This window comes from Halichoerus grypus, chromosome 2 (genome assembly GCF_964656455.1).
Source record: "Halichoerus grypus chromosome 2, mHalGry1.hap1.1, whole genome shotgun sequence".
NCBI classification, from domain to species: Eukaryota; Metazoa; Chordata; class Mammalia; order Carnivora; family Phocidae; genus Halichoerus; species Halichoerus grypus.
The window spans coordinates 163,307,163-163,331,743 of NC_135713.1; the positions used below are offsets into that span (position 1 = coordinate 163,307,163).

Genomic DNA, 24,581 nt, shown 5'->3' on the forward strand with positions numbered 1-24,581 from the left:
TGAGATAGTAATGTGCTGTTGAGACCATCTGGATATACACGACTGGGTATACCATCTGGTAAACAGGACTGAACCCAGTTAAGACCTCTACATAAACTTTTAGGATTCTGACAGATGGGTGTGAAGATCTGCTCACTTTGCAGCCGCCCAGGACAAGCCTTATAAGCAAGTTCCCTTGCTTATTAAAACTGCCACCTACCGATCTGGAGTCCCTGCCTCTTTCTTCAGTCTGTCCTTGCCCCCCATGTCCAGGGGCCAATTTCAGATTTCACCCAGGAAACTCCCAAGGTTATGAACCACCAGGGTGCAAGAAGAGGTTGTTGCCAGAAGCCATCAGCCACTGGGTGCTGCTGACCGCCCTGAAACCCCGGAGCGGGCACTGGGGACGCCGCGGGCACGGCCGGAGAGGGCGCTGGAGACTCTGCGGGCACCGCCGGAGAGGGCGCTGGGGACGCCGCGGGCACCGCCGGAGAGGGCGCTGGAGACTCTGCGGGCAGCGCAGGAATCAGAAACTCACGCATGCGCCTGAGCCGTGCGAGCGTGCCACACAAGCACTGGAGAAGCAGAAGCAAAACTCTTTTCCTCCTACAGTGTCTCTCTTGCTCCCTCTCCTGACAAAGCTTAACATCACGGCCGCTGGCAAAGGAAACATTTAAAGGACCCAGATCCATTTCACAGTCTGGGCAGTGAATCAGAGACCAGCTCAGCTGGTCTTCAGGGACGGAGTAAAGCCAAACAAAAAACCATCACGAATCCGTCAGGAAAAGACCTACAACCCTAGAATGAAACAAAACACAGGGCTGCACGGAGAAAAGCAGAAAGCAGAGGGCGAGAGACAGTGAGAGGTCTGATGACCTTTGCTGTCCTTCCAGTTGCCCGGCTGCATCCCCGTCCTTTGATTCTAGGAGAATCCTCTGTCTCTTTTTCATAAATGCCTCCCTTTTTTGTCAGCTTAAACTAGGTCAATCCAGCCCAGCAATAATAACTCACCGAATTAAAATCTCAGTTAATCATTTTATCATTGCCAGGTCCTCATAATAGGTTACAGTTGCTTGCACCTGCGGTGATCTTACCCCATCCAGTTTTCGGAAGCACTCTTCCTTAGGGGCAAATACTATAATTAAACAAGGTAAAATCCTTTTCCATTAAAGTCACTACTGCACTCTAAGTGGTGTCGCTAGATTTCATCTGGGCCCTGTTGTCCATTTTCCTGGAACGTTTCCTCAGATTCCTTATTAGTGTTAAGTTCTTTATTTTTTTTTAATTTTTTATTGTTATGTTAATCCCCATACATTACATCAATAGTTTTAGCTATACTGTTCCATGATTCATTGTTTGTGCATAACACCCAGTGCTCCATGCGGAACGTGCCCTCCTCAATACCCATCACCAGGCTAACCCATCCTCCCACCCCCCTCCCCTCTAGAACCCTCAGTTTGTTTTTCAGAGTCCATCCTCTCCCATGGTTCTTCTCCCCCTCCGATTTCCCCCCCTTCATTCTTCCCCTCCTGCTACATTCTTCTTCTTCTTCTTTTCTTTCTTAACATATATTGCATTATTTGTTTCAGAGGTACAGATCTGAGATTCAACAGTCTTGCACAATTCACAGCGCTTACCAGAACACATACCCTCCCCAGTGTCCATCACCCAGTCACCCCATCCCTCCCACCCCACCCCCCACTCAGGCAACCCTCAGTTTGTTTCCTGAGATTAAGAATTCCTCACATCAGTGAGGTCATATGATACATGTCTTTCTCTGTTTGACTTATTTCGCTCAGCATAATACCCTCCAGTTCCATCCACGTCGTTGCAAATGGCAAGATTTCATTCCTTTTGATGGCTGCATAATATTCCATTGTATATATATACCACCTCTTCTTTATCCATTCATCTGTCGATGGACATCTTGGCTCTTTCCACGGTTTGGCTATTGTGGACATTGCTGCTATAAACATCGGGGTGCACGTACCCTTTCGGATCCCTACTTTTGTATCTTTGGGGTAAATACCCAGTAGTGCAATTGCTGGATCATATGATAGCTCTATTTTCAACTTTTTGAGGAACCTCCATACTGTTTTCCAGAGTGGCTGCACCAGCTTGCATTCCCACCAACAGTGTAGGAGGGTTCCTCTTTCTCCGCATCCCCGCCAACATCTGTCATTTCCTGACTTGTTAATTTTAGCCATTCTGACTGGTGTGAGGTGGTATCTCATTGAGGTTTTGATTTGGATTTCCCTGATGCCGAGCGATATTGAACACTTTTTCATGTGTCTGTTGGCCATTTGGATGTCTTCTTTGGAAAAATGTCTGTTCATGTCTTCTGCCCATTTCTTGATTGGATTCTTTGTTCTTTGGGTGTTGAGTTTGATGAGTTCTTTATAGATTTTGGATACTAGCCCTTTATCTGATATGTCATTTGCAAATATCTTCTCCCATTCTGTCAGTTGTCTTTTGGTTTTGTTGACTGTTTCCTTTGCTTTGCAAAAGCTTTTTATCTTGATGAAGTCCCAATAGTTCATTTTTGCCCTTGCTTCCCTTGCCTTTGGCGATGTTTCTAGGAAGAAATTGCTGCGGCTGAGGTCGAAGAGGTTGCTGCCTGTGTTCTCCTTTAGGATTTTGATGGACTCCTGTCTCACATTGAGGTCTTTCAACCATTTGGAGTCTATTTTTGTGTGTGCTGTAAGGAAATGGTCCAGTTTCATTCTTCTGCATGTGGCTATCCAATTTTCCCAACACCATTTGTTGAAGAGACTGTCTTTTTTCCATTGGATATTCTTTCCTGCTTTGTCAAAGATTAGTTGACCATAGAGTGGAGGGTCCATTTCTGGGCTCTCTATTCTGTTCCATTGATCTATGTGTCTGTTTTTGTGCCAGTACCATACTGTCTTGATGATGACAGCTTTGTAGTAGAGCTGGAAGTCCGGAATTGTGATGCCGCCAGCTTTGCTTTTCTTTTTCAACATTCCTCTGGCTATGCGGGGTCTTTTCTGGTTCCATACAAATTTTAGGATGATTTGTTCCATTTCTTTGAAAAAAGTGGACGGTATTTTGATGGGGATTGCACTGAATGTGTAGATTGCTCTAGGTAGCATTGACATCTTCACAATATTTGTTCTTCCAATCCATGAGCATGGAACGTTTTTCCATTTCTTTGTGTCTTCCTCAATTTCTTTCATGAGTATTTTATAGTTTTCTGAGTACAGATCCTTTGCCTCTTTGGTGAGATTTATTCCTAGGTATCTTATGGTTTTGGGTGCAATTGTAAATGGGATCGACTCCTTAATTTCTCTTTCTTCTGACTTGTTGTTGGTGTATAGGAATGCCACTGACTTCTGTGCATTGATTTTATATCCTGCCACTTGACTGAATTCCTGTATGAGTTCTAGCAGTTTTGGGGTGGAGTCTTTGGGATTTTCCACATAAAGTATCATATCATCTGCAAAGAGTGAGAGTTTGACTTCTTCTTTGCCGATTTGGATGCCTTTGATTTCTTTTTGTTGTCTGATTGCTGTGGCTAGGACTTCCAATACTATGTTGAATAGCAGTGGTACATCCCTGCCGCGTTCCTGACCTTAGGGGGAAAGCTCTCAGTTTTTCCCCATTGAGAATGATATTCGCTGTAGGTTTTTCATAGATAGCTTTTATGATCTTGAGGTATGTACCCTCTATGCCTATACTTTGAAGAGTTTTGATCAAGAAAGGATGCTGTACCTTGTCAAATGCTTTTTCTGCATCTATTGAGAGGATCATATGATTCTTGTTCTTTCTTTTGTTAATGTATTGTATCACGTTGATTGATTTGTGGATGTTGAACCAACCTTGCAGCCCAGGGATAAATCACACTTGGTCGTGGTGAATAATCCTTTTAACGTAATGTTGGATCCTATTGGCTAGTATTTTGGTGAGAATTTTTGCATCCATGTTCATCAGGGATATTGGTCTGTAATTCTCCTTTTTGATGGGGTCTTTGTCTGATTTTGGGATCAAGGTAATGGTGGCCTCATAAAACGAGTTTGGAAGTTTTCCTTCCGTTTCTATTTTTTGGAACAGTTTCAGAAGAATAGGTATTAATTCTCCTTGAAATGTTTGGTAGAATTCCCCTGGGAAGCCATCTGGCCCTGGGCTTTTGTGTTTTGGGAGATTTTTGATGACTGCTTCAATTTCCTTAGTGGTTATAGGTCTGTTCAGGTTTTCTATTTCTTCCTGGTTCAGTTTTGGTAGTTGATACATCTCTAGGAATGCATCCATTTCTTCCAGGTTATCTATATGCTGGCATAGAGGTGCTCATAATATGTTCTTATAATTGTTTGTATTTCTTTGGTGTTGGTTGTGATTTCTCCTCTTTCATTCATGATTTTGTTGATTCGGGTCATTTCGCTTTTCTTTTTGATAAGTCTGGCCAGGGGTTTATCAATCTTGTTAATTCTTTCAAAGAACCAGCTCCTAGTTTCGTTGATCTGTTCTACTGTTCTTTTGGTTTCTATTTCATTGATTTCTGCTCTGATCTTTCTTATTTCTCTTCTCCTGCTGGGTTTAGGCTTTATTTGCTGTTCTTTCTCCAGCTCCTTTAGGTGTAGGGTTAGGTTGTGTACTTGAGACCTTTCTTGTTTCTTGAGAAAGGCTTGTATTGCTATATACTTTCCTCTTAGGACTGCCTTTGCTGCATCCCAAAGATTTTGAATAGTTGTGTTTTCATTTTCATTGGTTTCCATGAATTTTTTTAATTCTTCTTTAATTTCCTGGTTGACCCATTCATTCTTCAGTAGGATGCTCTTTAGCCTCCATGTATTTGAGTTCTTTCCGACTTTCCTCTTGTGATTGAGTTCTAGTTTCAAAGCATTGTGGTCTGAAAATAGGCAGGGAATGATCCCAATCTTTTGGTACCGGTTGAGACCTGATTTATGACCTAGGATGTGATCTATTCTGGAGAATGTTCCATGGACACTAGAGAAGAATGTGTATTCCGTTGCTTTGGGATGGAATGTTCTGAATATGTCTGTGAAGTCCATTTGGTCCAGTGTGTCATTTAAAGTCTTTATTTCCTTGTTGATCTTTTGCTTAGACGATCTGTCCATTTCAGTGAGGGGGGTGTTAAAGTCCCCCACTATTATTGATTGTTGTCAATGTGTTTCTTTGCTTTTGTTATTAATTGCCTTATATAATTGGCTGCTCCCATGTTAGGGGCATAGATATTTACAATTGTTAGATCTTCTTGTTGGATAGACCCTTTAAGTAGGATATAGTGTCCTTCCTCATCTCTTATTACAGTCTTTGGTTTAAAATCTAATTTGTCTGATATAAGGATTGCCACCCCAGCTTTCTTTTGGTGTCCATTAGCATGGTAAATGGTTTTCCACCCCCTCACTTTCAATCTGGGGGTGTCTTTGGGTCTAAAATGAGTCTCTTGCAGACAGCATATCGATGGGTCTTGTTTTTTAATCCAATCTGATAGCCTGTGTCTTTTGATTGGGGCATTTAGCCCATTTACATTCAGGGTAACTATTGAAAGATATGAATTTAGTGCCATTGTATTGCCTGTAAAGTGACTGTTACTGTATATTGTTTGTGTTCCTTTCTGGTCTATGTTGCTTTTAGGCTCTCTCTTTGCTTAGAGGACCCCTTTCAAGATTTCTTGTGGGGCTGGTTTCGTGTTTGCAAATTCCTTTAGTTTTTGTTTGTCCTGGAAGCTTTTTATCTCTCCTTCAATTTTCAATGACAGCCTAGCTGGATATAGTATTCTTGGCTGCATATTTTTCTCATTTAGTGCTCTGAATATGTCCTGCCAGTCCTTTCTGGCCTGCCAGGTCTCTGTGGATAAGTCTGTTGCCAATCTAATGTTTCTACCATTGTAGGTTACATATCTCTTCTCCCGAGCTGCTTTCAGGATTAAGTTTTACTATTAGATGTCAGGGTGTTGACCTATTTTTATTGATTTTGAGAGGGGTTCTCTGTGCTTCCTGGATTTTGATGCCTGTTTCCTTCCCCAAATTAGGGAAGTTCTCTGCTATAATTTGCTCCAATATACCTGCTGCCCCTCTCTCTTTCTTCTTCTTCTGGGATCCCAATTATTCTAATGTTGTTTTGTCTTATGGTATCGTTTATCTCTCGAATTCTGCCCTCGTGATCCAGTAGTTGTTTATCTCTCTTTTTCTCAGCTTCTTTATTTTCCATCATTTGGTCTTCTATCTCACTGATTCTTTCTTCTGCCTCATTTATCCTAGCAGTTAGGGCCCCCATGTTTGATTGCACCTCATTAATAGCCTTTTTGATTTCTACTTGGTTCGATTTTAGTTCTTTTACTTCTCCAGAAAGGGTTTCTCTAATAACTTCCATGCTTTTTTCAAGCCCAGCTCGTATCTTTAAAGTGATGATTCTGAACTTAGATCTGACATCGTACTAATGTCCGTATTGAGTAGGTCCCTGGCAGTCGGTACTACCTCTTGTTCTTTTTGTTGAGGTGATTTTTTCCATCTTGTCATTTTGCACAGAGGAGAATAGATTAATGAGAGAACAAAATGCTAGCAGGGTAACAACGTCCCCAGAAAATATACTCTAAACAAATCAGAAAAGACCTGAAGCAGTGGGAAAAGAAAGGGAAAGAGAGAAAAAAGAAAAAGAAAGAAAAAAAGAAAAAAGAAAAAGATAAAGATAAAAACAAACAAAAGCAGAACAAAACAAAACAAAACAAAAACAGAATGTGATCAAATATGATCAGGCTGGTTTATAGATCAGTGCCACACACTAGATTTTGGGTGTATTTTGGTCTGTTAAAAGAAAGTGCCTCCCAAAATTTTAAAGAAAGAAAAACTTATATATGTACAAAAATAAGGGTTGATACAATGAAGGGATGGAATATGACTGTAAAGATGGAAATTATAAAAAATTTTATAAAAGGAATTAATAAGTTGTTTGAAAAAAGAAAGAAGAGGATTTAAAAGAAAAAAAGAAAAAAGGGAGAGAATGTGATCAGGCAGGGGAGTAGAAAAAAACCATACACTAGAGATTTAGGGTATATTTTGATCTGTTAGAAGAAACTATCTCAAAATTTTAAAGAGAGAACAACTTATATATATATGTCAAAAATACGGGTAACTACTATGAAGGGATAGAATATGACTCTAAAAATGAAAAATAAAAATGTTTTTTTAAAAAAGGGATTGATAAGATGTTGGTTGAAAAAGGGAAAAAGAAAAATTCAAAAAAGAAAAAAAGACAGTTAAAAAAATAATTAACTTTGAAAGACTAAAGAATCATGGTAAAAAAGCCATGAATTCTATGTACATTATTCCCCTAGCGCTGGAGTTCTGCCGTTCTCATTGATCGGTAAACTTGGTCTTGGCTGGCTGTTCTCGCTGATCTTCTGGGGGAGGGGCCTGTTGCCGTGGTTCCCAAATGTCTTTGCCGGAGGCGGAATTGCCCCACCCTTGCCCGGTCCGGGCTAAGTAATCTGCTCCGGTTTTTCTCCAGAGCTTTTGTTCCCTGCAAGTTTTCCGTACAGCTTTGGAGGCGGAGAGTGAAAATGGCGGCCTCCCAGTCTCCGCCCCGGAGGAGCCGAGAACTCGGGGCCCCGCTCCTCAGCGAGCCCCCAGAGAAAAGCAGTCAGTCACTCCCGTGTCCCCGGTCTCCGGCCACACTCCGTGCTCACCCGGCCTGTGACCGCACCTTTCTATCTGGCACCCGACCCCGTGTGGAGTCTCCAAACCCAGCAGATCCCTGTGGTGCGCTCCCGCGCCGCTCCTCCCGGGGGAAGAGGGTGAGTCTCCCCGGATCTGCCGCTTGTTGGGTCCCTGCTGGAGGAGCAGTGGCCCGACTGTGCCGCGGATCACGGTTTATGGCAACCCCGAGCGGAGAGCCCGCGCCTCGGCTCCGTCTCTGCAGCCGGCTTCCCCGCTCCGATACCTGGGAGCTCTGCCGCACTCAGGCACCCCCGGTCTTTCTGTGACCCCGAGGGTCCTGAGACCACACTGTCCCGCGAGGGTTCCACCCCCCACTTAGCCACCAGAGTGACGTCCCTCAGCGGAGCAGACTTCTAAAAGTTCCGATTTTGTGCTCCGCGGCTCTATCACTTGCCAGAAGCGGCCAACGGAGGCCCCTCCCCTGCCGTCTATCCTCCCGAATATTGCCTCGGATTCACTTCTCCGCACGTCCTACCTTCCAGAAAGTGGTCGCTTTTCTGTTCAGAGAGTTGTTGCTCTTCTTTTCTTCGATCTCCTGTTGAGTTTGTAGGTGTTCAGAATGGTTTGATCCCTATCTAGCTGAATTCCTGAGACCAGACGAAATCCAGGTCTCCTACTCCTCCGCCATCTTGCTCCTAGTGTTAAGTTCTTATAAAACCTACCAATTGATATTTTAGAGCAAGGCTATAAAGACTTCCTTGTCATATTTATTTTTTTATATTTAATTTTTTTAACATACTGTCCTGCAGTAGATTAGTAAAATCCATCTGATCTACTAATTCAGGCAGGTTTTCTACCATCTTTCTCATAAAGCATCTGCACATCTCCGTGACACAGTCTCCCTTCTGCCTAATCATTCATCCTCACGATGCTTTGATGGGAAGCTGTTTATGTTGCAGCTTGTTTTATCGGTTCTCAGATGTGGGCTGCTTGGTGTTACTATCCCACTTGATGGAGTCAAGTCATCAGCCATAGTCTTCACCTACCCTAGTTACTAGACTATTTGGCCTTTAACATCGTCAGGGGTAGGGAACATCCCACCCATGGGGGTTGCTTCCAGCAGCTCCGCTTTGTCCCCAGGTCGCCGGGAGTTTTCTATACTTTCATGTCACATCTTTTGTCTGATCATTTGTTTGGGTTTGGAGGAAGATGCTCTAATTTTCAATTTTCTCAGCATCTGATTTTTCTTTTCACCAAATTCCTTCTGTCTTATGCATGATGCTTATCTTTTCTCCCAGTGTTTCTCATTATAGGACACCCTTCTTGTTCACAGGGTCATAATCCATTTTCATCTTAAAGTACTCCTTACAAGCTTCATGGTGTCTGTGTACTCTATTCTGTTCCGGCTGGTGCTTCCCTTTCATTGTCCCGCAAGATCCTGTGTCTTGTTGGGACAGACATTTCTTCCACATTTGTGATAATGACAATTATGACAATCCCCTTAGTTGCAGGGCGAGCATCACGCAACCCCCCCAATGCCCTCGCTACTCCCCACCCCTTTCTCACTGGGCCTGAGACCACCATAATAGGAGAGAGACGTACACAGACACTGTAGACTGGATCAGTGGTTCCCAAAGCAACAGACTGCATCAGAATCTTCCTGTGCTTGTTAAAAAGGCAGACTCCTGGGTCCCACCCAGCCCCATTGAATTCTAATCTCTGGAATGGTGCCTACAAACTGCATTTTAACATCTCTCCAGGTGATTTTTATGCACCCTAAAGTTGAACTGCTAGGGAAGAAGGCCTCCCCAGATAGGATCCGTATCCTGTTCTGAGAGTGGAAGGGGCTGGTCTGAAGTTAGGGACAACCTTCCACAAAGTTTCTCAAGACCCTGATGCTTCCAGCAGGTGTTACCTCAGCCTGCAAAAATAAAGATCAAAAGTCCCCTTCCAAGCATCTCTGCCTTTACGTGCATAACCATGTTTCAGAGTTCATCTCTGGAACTTAACCCTGGTTCCCATAAACAGTGCCCGCTGTTGGGAAGCAAGAATTCCTGTCCCCAACGAACCATGAGAGATGATGGACTCTGAAAAACAAACTGAGGGTTCTAGAGGGGAGAGGGTGGGAGGATGGGTTAGCCTGGTGATGGGTATTAAAGAGGGCACGTTCTGCATGGAGCACTGGGTGTTATGCACAATGAATCATGGAACACTACATCAAAAACTAATGATGTAATGTATGGTGATTAACATAACAATAAAAAAATTTTTTAAAAAAAGAATTCCTGTCCCCTTCAAAGGTCCTTTAGCCAGACTAAGAATCAAATTGACATGAGACACATTAATAGGAGAAAATCAAATTAATAGTATATGTAAAGGGAATTCACACAGGCATGGAAATTCCAAAGACGGTCAGGCAAAATGAGGTCTCTATGTCATCCTGAACAAAGGAGAAGGGGTAGGGGTCTGCGACTTCAGAGGAAAGGAATGGAGGGCAATGAGAAAACGAACAGATGTTTGGTAATCAGATGTTTGCCCTGCTGTACAGATAGGTCACTCAGATAAAATTTATCTCTGCTGATAACCCTTGTTCTGGGAAAGACCCCCAACATCGAATCTTCTATGTAGTTAAAGGAGGGGCAAAAGTTTCTCTTGAGGCCTTGGGTTTTGATTGCCTTGAGCTTAGAATAATCTTCATGCCAGAGTGGTCTATCTTGGGACAGCCTGCCCTCAGCCCCTACCTACTCCACCATGGGAACACAGGCACAACATTAAAAGTTTGAGGGCACACGTTTGAATGGGCCATAGCAGTGGCCCACCAAATTCATATTTCAAATTCAGAGAACCACTGGAGTCACAACAGCCAGCCAAGGAGCCCCACCAGCCTTGCCGAAAGCACCATTTCATGAGAACCAGCCATGAACCCAACCCCCCACCTCATTCCCTAGGTAATCTAAGAGGAGGACTGGCTCTGTGAAGGAGGGAAAGCATTTGGCTTGTCCATCTCTATTCCTCCAGCACTGAGGGGCCTCCAACCACATCCCCTCGTGGATCGTGGTAAGGTGATTGTCTTAATGCTGCCAAGACCACCTGTCACCCCTAGGGACTGGAGAAGGGAGAAGGTAGGTGCAGAATGAAGAGAAAGAGTACTAGGATATGGCCTAGAGCGGTAGACATTGCTTCCTGCTGGCATCAGGAGGATAAGGGAGTATCATGAGAATTGAGCAGAAACCAAATTGGTAGCAGGGCTTGAAGCTCTATACCATTAACTGAAGACTGCAAGGTAGATGTCTTAGGGCAGGAGCTGAGGAAGGGCAGAAATGGGTCCAGCCTAAGCCCCGCCTCTCAGTGGCGGGGACTTGCAACAAAACAGCAGCATTTGGGAGCGCCTGGGGGGCTCAGTCAGTTGGATGTCCAACTCTTGATTTCAGCTCAGGTCATGATGTTGGGGTCATGAGATCAAGCCCCACGTCGGGCTCCACACTCAGTGTGGAGTCTGTTTGAGATTCTCTCTCTCCCTCTTCCTTGGCTCCTCCTCCTGCTTGCACTCTCTCTCTCTCTCAAAATAAGTAAAGATAATCTTTAAAAACAAAACAGAACCCGGGCACCTGGGTGGCTCAGTCGTTAAACATCTGCCTTCAGCTCAGGTCATATTCCCAGGGTCCTGGGATTGAGCCCTGCATCAGGTTCCCTGCTCCACGGGGAGCCTGCTTCTCCCTCTCCTCCCCGCTCATGCTGTCTCTTGCTATCTCTGTCACTATCTCTGTCTCTCTCTCTCAAATAAATAAAATCTTTAAAAAAACAAACAAACAAAACAAAACAAAACAAACAGCACTTGCAGGGCTGCCAAGCAAAAGAACCAATGGAAGGTTGGTATTAAAGAGAGAAAACCAAGAGAAGAGGTTCAACCTCCCCCTCCACTAATGTGGGACTATCCACAAATGAGGGTAAATTGTAACCAACCAAAACTGGGGCAAGTTCATATGGCCGGTCTCCAACGTCAGGGGCATAGCTGACTGATGATCCCAGTGCAACACTCTGAAATCTGTCACTGTGTTCCATGGCTCACACCAAAGCCAGGTTTCCCACAGGCCACTCCTGCCCGATGGCTGGGTGCAGCAAGGACAGTAATTTGGGGCTCATTCTGGTGATGTGTGGGACCCCCCTGGTGGGTGACCTTGGCTAGAGGACTCCCCAGTGGCCTTGCTGAACTTTTCTTAGAACTGGACTGACGCCAGAGACACCTCCACCCCAGCTCACTCCCTCCCATCTCTCCTCCACTCGGGTCAGACCTGCATCACAGTCCAGCCATTTTCTCTCACAGGCCTTTTCCCAAGTACATTTCTTCCTGTCTCAAGTGCCCATGCTAATACCCATGAGTTCACTCTTTGAGGGGCAGTCTCAAAATAAAAGCTCTCTTCCCCCAAGGTGTCCATCGACATATGAATGGATAAAGAAGATGTGGTATATATATACAATGGAATATTATGCAGCCATCAAAAGGAATGAGATCTTGCCATTTGCAACAACATGGATGGAACTGGAGGGTGTTATGCTGAGCGAAATAAGTCAAACAGAGAAAGACATGTATCATATGACCTCACTGATATGAGGAATTCTTAATCTCAGGAAACAAACTGAGGGTTGCTGTAGTGGGGTGGGGGGTGGGAGGGATGGGGTGGCTGGGTGATAGACACTGGGGAGGGTATGTGCTATGGTGAGCTCTGTGAATTGTGCAAGACTGTTGAATCACAGATCTGTACCTTTGAAACAAATAATACAATATGTGTTTAAAAAAAAAGAAGAAGAAGAAGAAGATAGCAGGAGGGGAAAAATGAAGGGGGGAAATCAGAGGGGGAGATGAACCATGAGAGATGATGGACTCTGAAAAACAAACTGAGGATTCTAGAGGGGAGGGGGGTGGGAGGATGGGTTAGCCTGGTGATGGGTATTGAGGAGGGCACGTTCCGCATGGAGCACTGGGTGTTATGCACAAACAATGAATCATGGAACACTACATCAAAAACTAATGTTGCAATGTATGGTGATTAACATAACAATAAAAAATTAAAAAAAATAAAATAAAAGCTCTCTTCCCTACCCCAGCACTGGTGTGGAAGAGCAGAGGCGAAGGAGGGGCGTGGATGTGGGACAGATGGGCCCCCTGTCAAAAAAAAACTGCACCAGAGTTCAACAGGCAAGGAAGACTTTATTCAAGACTATTGCAACAGGGGAGAGAGATTGAACTCACTTCTAATACAACAGGGACACGTGGGGATTTCTAGCCAATGGGCAGGGTGAGGAATTGGATGGAAAATTACTAAGAAGAACTTGGTGAAGTAGCAAGGGCAGGCGGACGCAACGTGATTGGACAGCAACAGTGGGGGGCTTCTCAATAAACCAGTCTAGCAGGATTCTTTGCTAAAACTGAGCCGGGCAGGCCAAAGGCAGGCCGAGGATAACATCTCGTTCAAAAGAGGGCTCAGGCGAGCCTGACTGAAGTCGGGGCAAGGGGGGCGTCCTTGCCTCACCCTGAGCCAAAACTCCAGCCCACCCGCCAGCCTACTCTGGAGGGTTGGCAGGCGAGGGGGCTTGGAATTGCAGGTGAATTGAAGTTTAAAACAAACAGGACTGAGTCTGAACCGAAATGAAACGGTTTTCATGACTGACAGCTACTGCAAAGTTTCGGGATTGGACTGGGAATTGTTACTGGAGCCTGCCCTTCGCCCCCCACGGGCAAAGGGCTGGTCCAAGCACAGCCGGTAGCTCCACCGGACACAGCGGGCACTGGAGAAATGAGACTGAACGAAATCCCGAGCATGGCCTGAGCAGGCTCCTCAGGAAAGCGTTCCCCGTGCGGCAGGAAGGATAACGGCCCCCACTATGTTCACCGACTGCTGGGAGCTGCCGGGCGGTGCCGTGGGGGAAACCGGTTTCAGGAGTCCTGGCAGCGAGCGCCATCTAGTGGAGGGAACGCGCAAACGCAGACCCCGGGTGACAGGTGAGCTTGCAGGGCCCGAGGAGGCTCCGAAGGTTTGGAGGGACAGTAACCGGCCCACCTCAGCAGTGCTCGCGCCTCCTACAGCACTTTCCCGCCAGGCAGAAAAATGTCCTACCTCCACAAGGCTCTGGGGGATCGGCGACCCCGAGCTTCTGGGGAGAAGGCTTGAACCCAGGAAGCGGCCAAATCATGCGGTGCAGACGGCGTGGGGTGTCTGTGTGGAAGATGCGGCTTCACTTGCCCTCAGGGGGCGCCACAGACGGACCCGGAAACGCTGGGAAACGGGGCTCGGGTGAGGCGCCCACAGCCAGGTGTGGCCACCGCAGCCCAGGATGCTGCCGGCGCGGGCTCGGGGACAGCACCTCCAAGCCGGGCAGGCAACCAAAGAGAGCTGGAACCCGCTTTCCTGGGTGCGTCCTTGTGCATCTAGAACCCCCCACGGTCCGAAACTTACCTTCATATCGAAGTCAGCGCATCCATGCAAATCTGCATCAAATCTAGGTTCCAAACTGCAGTTGGATTCTGATGCTTTAAGTGAAATGGGGATAATAATAGCACCTGCCCCAATGGGGCGCTTGGGGGCCTCCGTCCTGCGCTAACGCTTGTTTTGAAAACGGAAATTGGACCGGATGCAATTAATATGGTAGGGGGACATTCGAGTCTTACCCAAACTGCACGTTTGATTATGCAACTCACCCACCCGAAGTACCAGGTGAACTCCGAAAACCGCACCCGGCTGAATGGAGCTGCGTGGGGCACCCTGCACCCCGTGTGCCGTGAGCCTCACGCAGCCGCATCGCGCGCTCCCGCTGCCTGTCCCACTGCAGGGATCCCTCCTTCCACCTCTTCACAAGAACCCACACGCCTGCTTCCACAACCTAACCTCACGTCTGTGACAAAGTAAAAAGCCCTATTTTTGTAGTACTGATTTCTTCATCATTTCACATGTGTAAAACTGCGCTACCATTTTCATTAACCTTTTTATTTGTGTCACGGACGTTTTTGAGTGCTGTGTCCCTAGCCCTACTTCCCGCAAGCCTTGTGCTTGCAATTTTGTTTGGTGTGATTTTTAGGAACTAGGACGTCATATTATAGAACCGAGTGCATAAGTAAAACATTCAGCTGCTGTTATGATCATAGTAACAATTATTATTGAACCTCTGGTGCTTGAATAACACTTGCCATTTTTTTCAAAGTTCTTCCCCAATTATGAATTGACTTTATCCTCATGCTTTGCTTGTGGATTATTTTTCTGATTATACATAAAAGAAAACGCAAACCCAGAGACAGAACTTGCCCAAGATCACACTCCCAAGTCCCAGCTGAAAAAGGCCTGTTCCTTGTCTTCAAATTTCTTAAGGAAAAAAAAGTGCAGATACTACTTGTAAAACCTACGTCCAAACCTTGTAAAGCAAAATGTACATACGAGCATGGCCATTTGAGGGTGCCTGAGTGGCTCAGTCAGTTAAAGCGGCTGCCTTCAGCTCAGGTCATGATCCCAGGATCCTGGGATTGAGCCCCGCACTGGGCTCCCTGCTCAGCAGAGAGTCTGCTTCTCCCTCTCCCTCTGCTGCTCCCCCTGCTTGTGCTCTCTGTCAAATAAATAAATAAAATCTCCCATCCAAGTACTAACCAGGCCCAACCCTGCTTAGCTTCCGAGATCAGACGAGATCGGGCGCGTTCAGGGTGGTATGGCCGTAGACTAAATAAATAAAATCTAAAAAAAAAAAAAAAAGAAAAGAGCATGGCCGTTTGGGAGTCAAAGGTGGATAGGAGAGAGGGCATTTCATCACAAAAGAATCCTTGAAGAGGTGACTTGGGAATGTGGAAAAAGAGTGGGTGGAAGGAAGAAAGTTGCAGGACGGAGACAAGTCAGTGGATAGCAGGGGTCTCAAACTCAGATGCCGACAGGGGCCAAGCAAACAACAGGAATGAATGAAATGCTCCACCTGTAACTGGTAGAGAAGGGTGGGGACTGCGGTGACTCAGGTTTCACCAGAGGGGTAGCCTGGGGTGGGGGTGGGGGGGCGCTGACCAATCTGTGCCGCTCTGACAGAGGGGATCCAACATCTGACTTTTTAAGAGAAGCAGAAAATTCAGATTTTATGTGACACTTCTAGGTTGGGCTGTTTTTTCATTTTAATTGCGGTCTCAACATCAACTGCTTTCTAAACACTGGCAACTAATTCAAGTATTCTAAAACACTCTTGAGGCCAAAGTCACGCATTCACAGATACAGCCGGTGGGCGGCCAGTATTCAGCTTCGGAGAGATGCTGCTCAGGGCTTGCGGCCCCAAGCAAAGAAGTCTGAACGATGATGGACACAAAATATGTTATTTATTGTCAATTTCTGCAAAGACACATTTAAGCAACAAAATATACATTTGTCGACCTTTTAGAATTTGTTTTATACATTAACAAATACAATGTGCTACCATAGCAATAAATTAAATGTACATTATTTACATTACATAGGCAGTCAGGGTCTACGAATCACCTCCTCAAGAAGAGGAAAGAAAGAAAAGTCATCATCACATGGATCATCATTTCCAAGCTACACTTCTTAAGTTCTATCACACAAAGGAATCTCTTCACACTAGAACATCGGCACTCCCCGGGCCGGAGTGTAGAAGGGTAACGTCCATGACGGGGGAGAGTTGGCATACATGCTAAGGAGCGGGAAGGAGGAACTGAGCGTTCCGAGTGGAAATATTACAAAATCAAAGATGATGGCATATAAATTCCAGTCTTCCAGCCAAACACCCTCTCCCCAGGGCTGGTAAGGCCCAGGACAGAGCCATTGCCCCAACAGCCTCTCACTAGGCAGGGCTCCGCTGTCCTTGGCCCTAGTGGGGGTGGTCTCCGTCCTCCCAAAGGGGCCGATGGCCCAGCTGAGAGGAGGGAGTTGTGGGGTTGGGGTGGGCGAGGGGCTAGTGTTACCACTAACTAGAACGCTCCTTGGCAGCCTTGGCAAACTCCACTGACCCACTCCCACCTTGCAGAGAGGGAGCTTGGGGAGAAGCTGTGGGTCCCTGCCAGCCACCTACTTGACCCCTGGCCGTTCCCCCCACAACAACCTGTCTGTGTTGACTCAGAATCAAGTGAGGAAGGTAGTGTTTGCACTGGCACCTTAACCAGTCAGGGTAAGAAAAGTGATTCTGGCTCTCATCCTACCACGGCAAGGGAACCTGCACTTTTATTAGCCACCTTTGTTTAAGGATCAGGGAGAAGAGAGTTTTCTTTTACCACTTTTCTTCTGAACTTAAGAAGGGGAAACTGAGGGCTAGTTAACTGCACTCTGCCCCAGCCTCCACCCCCATTACAGACCAGAGCTGAAGACCTGAGGTTACCAGGAACGGTCCACTGAAAATCTCTTTCCCTCCTTGTTTTCTTTGCTCAAGCCGCATCCAAAACCCCAGGGCCCTCACTGGAAAACTGAGTGCATATCCCTCCTGATGAAGAGAAGAGACTGAAGTCCCACCTTGACCGTAGACAGCTCCCAGCCAGGGCCCAGGCACTAGCTAACTGACTCCTCCGAAACTCAGGGCCCCAGCAAACGTAGCCACCCGTTCACCTGACCGTGTAGGTGGCACCGAAGAACGGGCCCTGGGTTGTGGGTTCCAATCCCAGCTTTGCCACTCGTTGGTTGTGCGACCTCCAGTGAATCATTTCCCCTCACTGGGGCTGAGGTTTCTCAGCTGGATGACGATATGGATGGATTAGATATCAAAAGGGGCCCAGAAGGCTTGGACATTGAGATGAGGCCAACAAGGCTGAACCACAGAATATTTTTCACTCATCATTTTCCATTAATTAGAAACTCTAGCTCAGATCTTCTATCTCAAGCTCATTCTGCATCTGTTGTTAAGCATCAACTGAGCATATGGGTGCCCTGCAGAGCCCGACCAGTATGGTTTCTTCCACGAGTCAGGCACTTCCCAGAGGCAGAGACGTGTCCAGATCACAAGCAGGGTGTTTCAAATCCCAGCATGAGCACCGTCAGGATGAGTCTGGTCACAGGGACCAAGGAGACTTGAGCAAATATTTGAGCCCCAAGACTGGGCGCAGCAATAAAAGGAAACTTTGGGCCAGAGCAGATGCAAGAGAATATGGGGGAAGCAGCCTTCAGGAACCCAAGCTGCCTGCCCCATGGTCCAGAGGGGTGAGATGAGACTGTCCACTCCCTGTCCTCCTCGTCCCCCTCAACCCTAGGACCTCACGGGCTGGTCATGTATACTCTAGAAGCCATAGATGGGCTGGGCTTTCTGGAGAAGGTAAGACAGGACCCAGAGAGAGGGACATTTCAGACCCTGCCCAGCGTACCCCCAGTAGCAAACAGAAGGTGGAGACCACTTCTCAGGTCTGTTTCGTAGGGAACAGGCCTGCGCCTCCCAGTGTCCCTGGACACACCCAGCCATCCCGGCCCCTGGCTCAGAGGCAGGGGATGAGCCCTCCCAGGAGGTGGGGGCTGCTGAAGGGGCAGCCGGAGCAGGGGAGGAGAGCACGTATGAGGCTCCCAGGAGGGACAGGGTGGGGACAAGCTGGAAACTCCAGAGGACCCCCGGACCACAACACAGCACAGCACAACCACCAAGCAGCTATAAATACCAGCCACCCAAGAAGCAAGCCAGAACCCGGAAGAGTTGTGTGTTTTTGTTTTTTTCTTTTAATGCAGTTTGACCTTCCAAGTTCCTCCCAAGAGCCAGCCAACAGAACGCTGCCAGAATCCGCAGACCTCGTTCCAGCAGTGAGTGCTGCTACGGTGATTTTTAATAAAAGCTAAACAGACGCTTGTTGACCTTCTCACTGGAAGAAATTTTACCGGACTAGTATTTTAAGTAAACACGTTTCCCAAATAGTGAGGGGAGAGGTCCACCCAGCCCGCAAATAGGGTCCCACAACATCCACATGGGTGAGAGACGAAGGATCAAGGTTTTGCCCTAATGGCAAAAGCAGTGGGGAAACGGTCACATCAGTCACAGACAAGTAGAACGTTGACACGACTGCTTTGACTTCGGAACAGGCCCGGATCCCAATGCAAATAAAACATTTGGTAGAAATCCTTGTCATCAGCTCACGGAAGAAGGAGCCCAGCCTGAGGCACCGGGGCTATCTGGTGTCACAGGGCCCCACTCGCACCCCCAGGGCTCTGCAGACGGTGATGGGCGAGACGCAGGGAGAGGGGGCCTGCTCCTGACAGTGAGCTGGCTCTGGCCAAGGGGGCAGGGGGCAGGCAGCCTCTGAACCGCATCCAGCTGGGGCCCAGGTTGTAAAACTCCCGCCAACGTGACCACTGCCTATGGACCCGTGGGTGAAGGGGATCGGGGGACCAAGCGCCAACAAGGCCAAAGGGCACAGCAGCTGGAAAGAGCCCCCAAGGTAGCCCTGTTCCCCCCCCCCCACAGATGCCAGGAGCAGAAATCGCAGAAGGACGTCGCTCCTTCCTCACGCCTACCTTCCACGTCCACATGTCAACCGAGGCGGACAGGTCACCCCCCACCTCCCTGGCTCTGACCTAAGTGGTGGGCCGAAGCAACTCTTCCACGAGCCTCCACCTCCAGCGGGGACCTGATCCCAGCCCAGCCAAGGCCCCACCGTTCTCCTCAGCCAAGGCCCCACAACACAGCTCGCCAGCTTGCTCTTCCTGAATTCCTTCCTGCTCCGGGCCGCCCACCCCTCCTTGGGGAACACGTCTGCTCTGAGGGGAGAGACTGGCCGGGGCTTCTCCCACAGCAATGGCGTGGGGCCCCCTCCACACACGCACAGCTCTGTCTCGCCTCCGCTGCCAGCACCCGGGGTACACTGGGCTCAGGGACGAGGCAGCGCTGGGCCCGAGGGCGGCAGATGGGCCAGAAAGCAGCTCCTGGCGCAGAAGCACACAGCTGTGGGAGCAACGCCGCTGATTTCCAGCCTCATATCGTGGAGGACGGCTACATATCTTGGTGCCTGGAAAAGTGGTCCCTCTGCCACCACTCACTGGGTTTGCTGTGCCTGTCATGTGCAGGACACAGTGCTGGCAGCCCCCGCACCCCACCTCACCGCGCTCTGCCTCTCCAGTCTCTGACCCAGTCCCCAGGACCCAGATACCCCTTGCCCAACTCTTTCCTCTGTGCACAACGCAAGGTGACGGGTGAGCCAGACACACATCACAGGGGCGGTCAGGAGCAGGGAGAGCCTGGAGGAATGAGGCCTCGTCCAGAGAAGGAGAGTGCTTGCAGGGTGCCTTGGCAAGGGGACAGGCAGGACACGGGGACAGACAGCTGGTCTGGTGGGCAGGTGGCTGGTGGGGCAGCAGGACTGTGACGGTCAGAGTAGTGGATGGCACCCCCAAACTGCTGGAATAGGAGCCTTCTCCGAGACAGAATCGGGGCTTCCCTGGAGGAGAAAAGGAGGGAGAGGATGACCAAACACTGCGTAAGGAGAACGTGTGCCCGTGGCGACAGCCCACTGAATGGGCTTGGGACGCGAGGGCCAAAGACAAGGGTGCCAGACATTAGGCAGTGTGAGCAGTTGGGCATAAACGCTGACGTGGTGCACAGAGGGGGGTGAAGGTGAGTGTCAGAATTGCCATGGTCTCTTCTGCTTTTTCACAGGTTTATATAAAGTGGGCGGAACTCTGGCCCCTGCTTGGTTCTCACCGGCCGCCGCCGAGCCGCATGGCAGGGAGAGGGCTGGAAACTCAAATGGCTCTTTAGGAACTTCACCAGCAGGAGGTCAGGCCTTGGTGGTGGCAAACCGGACCCAGGCCCTGCTCTGCTGAAAACCACACACTCCCTCAGCTGAGAATGCTGAGGAGGCTGGGGCATCTCTGAACATGCAGAGAGGACACATTTCAGCCCAGAGCCCTGGCCGAAGACACAAGGAGGGAAAGGCTTCCAAGAACAGGGAGACAAGGGGACAAACTGAAGGATCCCCTGTCTGAGGGAGGAAGGCCAGCTCTGGGCTACTACCCCTCTGCCTGCTGGAACCAGGCTCCTCCCACGGCAGGGAGACCGACTCAGTGAGTCTGGCCCAGTCGTATCGGGCAGCCCTTCCCGTCTGCACCCGAGGCCACCTGCGGTTCTTCTTCCATCCAGACCCGGGCCCCATCACAAGAGGCTTCAGGGAAGAGGTGAGCAGCCCTCCCCAGCTCAGGATCCCTCTGGCCAGTCTCAGGACATGAGGACCCTGATTTTAAAGTGGACACACCTTCCCTCGTGGCCACAAGACAAACACGTGACCCACCTTTGACAAGCGAAGGACTCCTCTTTCACATTAGTGACCCTATTTCAAGAAAAACCCACACAAGAGTTATAAGCAACCAGACAACATAATCCCTGCCGACTGCGGCCCCTGTGCGCTCAGCCCTCAGCTCTCTGGGGAGCTAGGGAAGGGACACGGGGCCCCAGGAGCCGAGAGTGCCCAGCTCACAGCTGTGTGCGTCCCAGGGTGTGACTAACACAGGGGGTGTGGCGGGGGCGGCTGGCAGCCCCAGGCCAATGCCTGCTCCATGCGGGGACTGCAGCATCACCCCCAGATCTGGCCAGAGCTCTCCTTCTCCCAGTGGGCTGTGTGAGGCACCCCCTTCCTCCGGCCCCCAGGAAGGACAGCTGGCTTTGGGAGGGGGCTGGGGTGGGATGCGGGAGGCCATGCCCTCATGCCCCTAACCCTTACCGCACTAGAGCTGCCATGGCTGAGCTTGTCAAAGCGGAATTTCAGGTTTGACCTCGGGGAGTTTCTGCTTTTGGCATCTAGGAAAGAGAGAAGTGTCCATAAAGAGTGGGCGGGGCTACAGAGTCACTAGGGCTGGGGTGGTGCGGGGGGACCTCTTCCCGCCCCAGGGCACTCCAGCTGACCTGCAGCAATTTGTCAGAGCCAACTCTTTTTTTTTTTTTTTAATTTTTTTAAAATTTTTTTATTGTCAGAGCCAACTCTTAAACCTTGAGAAATTTTTAGAAATGTCAGCTGCCTGGTAAACCCAGGCATTTTTTTAAAAAATAAACTACAGAAGCTTCCAACTCAATAAATCCTATTCATCAAATATAATAAATACTCAAAAGTCCTCGCTCCCCAATTATTTCACTGCACTTGACTACTATCGGCTCTCGTCGGGTGACTTATGTCCACGGCGCCTGCCCGGCACTTCCTCCCCGCTCGGCACAGCGCACTGTGGGCCGGGGCTCAGCCGGGGCCGGGCACTCAGAGCACGGAGAGCAGCGGCTGCTATAAAATCAGGGCCTGGCTTCAACTAATGCAGAAAATGTTAAGAAATACAGATGAAATCTGAAAACGCGCTGCGTCCGTAGCCATTACATTAGGACGGGTACAAACACCGGAGCCGGTTCTGGTCCAGCACTTGAGAACTAGTATGTGATTCAGCAAAGAAGCTGCTTATGTCCCTGACGAAATATCAATCATCAGTCACGTCAGAACCACACCTTGTTGGTCATCTGCAACTTCCAGTCGTCCACAAATACAGAGGTTAGACAAACACCAATCGGAGCGCTTGGCGAGAATCAACTGGCAATATGGGACTTAGAATAGAGAATTCCAATGTATCGTTATTTATATCCGTAAACGAGCGTGTGCGCACGTGCAAGCGTGTGCGGGAGAGCTGGGCCGGGAACATGGCCAGCACACCACTGGCAGAGGGCTGCTCGGCTTTCTGGCTTTCCTCTGCCCTGGGGGAGTCTACGGGTCAGCACACTCCAGCCGGAGGCTGCTGGCCCCTTCAGATCAAGGGGTTCCAGCCAGCATGGTGAGTCACTCTCAGTCGGGCCTGCCAATCCCCACTCAGGGCTCCGGGCGCCCAGGTGTGACATGACCAACGGTCGGGGCATCAGAGACTACGGAAGACTGGACGTCAGGCCCTCCCAGGGGACCCCCCTCTGCTTGGCCCTGTCTCTCCCCAAAAGCAGCCAAGCAGCTCACAACAGGTTCCCAGAGGTCTGCAAACTGACCCCGGTCCTGCGAGTCCCCAGCACGGCCTCCGTGAGGCTGGCAGCAGGAGGTGGCCAGGGTTCACTACTGTGCGGGGACAGGGGTGGAGAGCAGGAAGCATGGGAGGGGGTCCCCAGGCCCGTTCAAGGTCCCCTTCTGCCCCGGGTGACCTTCAGCTAGTGGCAGACCCTCTCGAAACCTGCTGCTACTCAGAACCTTATTTGCTTTGGTATTTATTTAATACCAAGTAGGAGCCGCGCTTGCTTACAGATTCTTTCATTCATTCCTTCAATATTTAATTAAGCCTTATTTTTTAAAAATCAGGGTATTTATATTAGACCAAAGAGCCTGGGCACTTGGGGGTTTTACAGATGGGGAGACTGAGGCTCAGAGGGGTGAGCCTGTCCTTGCCACAGCCAGGGGCTGAGTGAAAGGAAGCCCGTGAACTGGCTCTCTCTGTGTTTCTATCATCTGACTAGAGTTTCTCAGCCTCAGCCTATTGACATTTCCTGCCAGATAATCCTGTGCTGTGGGGGGCTGCTCCATACTTTGTCAGATGTTTAGCAGCATTCCTGAGCTCTACCCATCAGATGTCAGCAGCACACTCTCCTCCCACAACCATGAAAACCAGAACTGTGTCTAGATATTGTCAAATGTGCCCTGGGGAGCACCATTAATTACACTATTGTTTTATTCCTGTTATTTAACCTAACCAACATTTAGGTTAACAGTTCTAAAGTCTGACAACTAAGCTCATCTAATCTTCACACAACCAACCACGCAAGGTAGGAACTATTCCCCTCCCTCCATCCTTTGCTTGGGGAAACTGAGGCACAGAAAGGCTCAGTAACCTGCCAATGTCGCATCACTAGTAAGTGGCAGATGAAGGATTTGGACCCAAGCTCCACTGTCCTGCACTTGCCCCGCCTCGAGGGCCGGACACCAAGGCTCTGATTTCTGGGTAACGGTGCCCCGCCGTACCTACCGTGCACGTCCCCTCACGCTCCAGCCCCTCCCCCCGCCCCAGAGCTGCCGCCTCGCACTCTGCCTGACCGCAGGGGTCCCAGAACCCCCAAAGGCCCAGACTCTTTGCTCTCTCTGAACCCCCACTACTGAGTGGAAAATTCTACCTCCTTGACATCTCTTGAATCTATATCCTTCTCCCATTGCTCCAGACAGCCCCGATCCACAGCCCAGCCACCCCTCACTGCTCACTGTGACCCCTCACTGATCTCCCTCCCTGCGTCCACTCCCCACCAACCCCGTCTACTCAGCCAGCTGCGGCCACCTAGTCCGGACTGCGCTTCTCTACGTAAGACCCTCCAGCGGCTTCTCTCACCAGCAGAACAACACCCAACTCCTTGCCAGGGTCTCCGTGGCGGCCCCAGCCTGGTGCCCCATCTGCCTGCCGTCTCCTCTCACACCTGTTCCCTCTGCGGACTGCAGCCCAAGGAACCATGTGCACCTGCAACACTCCCCCCACTTCGTACCCTTGCCCTTGTCACGACCATCACTGGGGCAGAGGCGGCCCGCGTCAGTGATGGGGTGCGGCAAAAGGGCCTCCACTTTCAAATCCCAAGTCCTCTACCAAATCACTGAACTTCTGGAGCCTCAGTTTCCCCATGAGTAAGATGATAAGAACACAGGCATCTCAAGGCTGATGAACAGATGAAGTGAGCTAGCAGAGCTCGAGGGCCTAACGCTTTGGGGCTGGAGCGGAACGTGCTTGGTTCGGTGTGGCTGAGGCGCATGCCCACGAACAGTGGTCACAACACAGCCCCTGCCCCTCTGGCCACAGGGCGTGCAGCCCCAGCCGCCACTGACCTGTCGGACTCCGGCTCACGATGATGGGGGTGGCAGGTGCCCCCGGGCTGGGGCTTTCGCTGCTCGGGGACGGGCTGTAGACAAACACCTCCTGCTTGAAGGGCGAGGTCGTGGACGGCTGGCTGCTCTGGGGAGAGAGGCCGGGTGAGTGAGGCCAGCTCCGTCCTCAGTGGCCCCACAGGGCGGCCCGTGCCACGGCAGGCCTGACACCGTCACTGCCC

At 49.3% G+C, this 24,581-nt stretch overlaps 1 protein-coding gene and 1 long non-coding RNA gene across 9 annotated transcripts in view; both read right to left on the reverse strand.

The window, feature by feature from the left end:
* LOC144381004 (uncharacterized) overlaps positions 1-454 on the reverse strand; it is a 136,050-nt gene extending 135,596 nt beyond the window's left edge. Inside the window, exon 1 of the long non-coding RNA XR_013445400.1 lies at positions 200-454. This is a non-coding gene — a long non-coding RNA (uncharacterized LOC144381004). The remainder of the gene's footprint in view (positions 1-199) is intronic.
* A 15,481-nt stretch (positions 455-15,935) lies between these two features.
* RAP1GAP2 (RAP1 GTPase activating protein 2) overlaps positions 15,936-24,581 on the reverse strand; it is a 233,298-nt gene continuing 224,652 nt past the window's right edge. For 7 of the 8 annotated variants that reach the window (XM_078068051.1, XM_036097956.2, XM_036097959.2 and 4 more), the window contains 4 exons: positions 24,361-24,487; positions 21,271-21,347; positions 20,842-20,880; positions 15,936-19,992 (listed from right to left, as the gene is read on the reverse strand). In XM_078068051.1, the coding sequence (XP_077924177.1) occupies positions 20,872-20,880; positions 21,271-21,347; positions 24,361-24,487 (213 nt within the window). In that variant the 3' untranslated portion in view covers positions 15,936-19,992; positions 20,842-20,871. The remainder of the gene's footprint in view (positions 19,993-20,841; positions 20,881-21,270; positions 21,348-24,360; positions 24,488-24,581) is intronic. The other variant, XR_013446056.1, reaches the window with a different exon arrangement.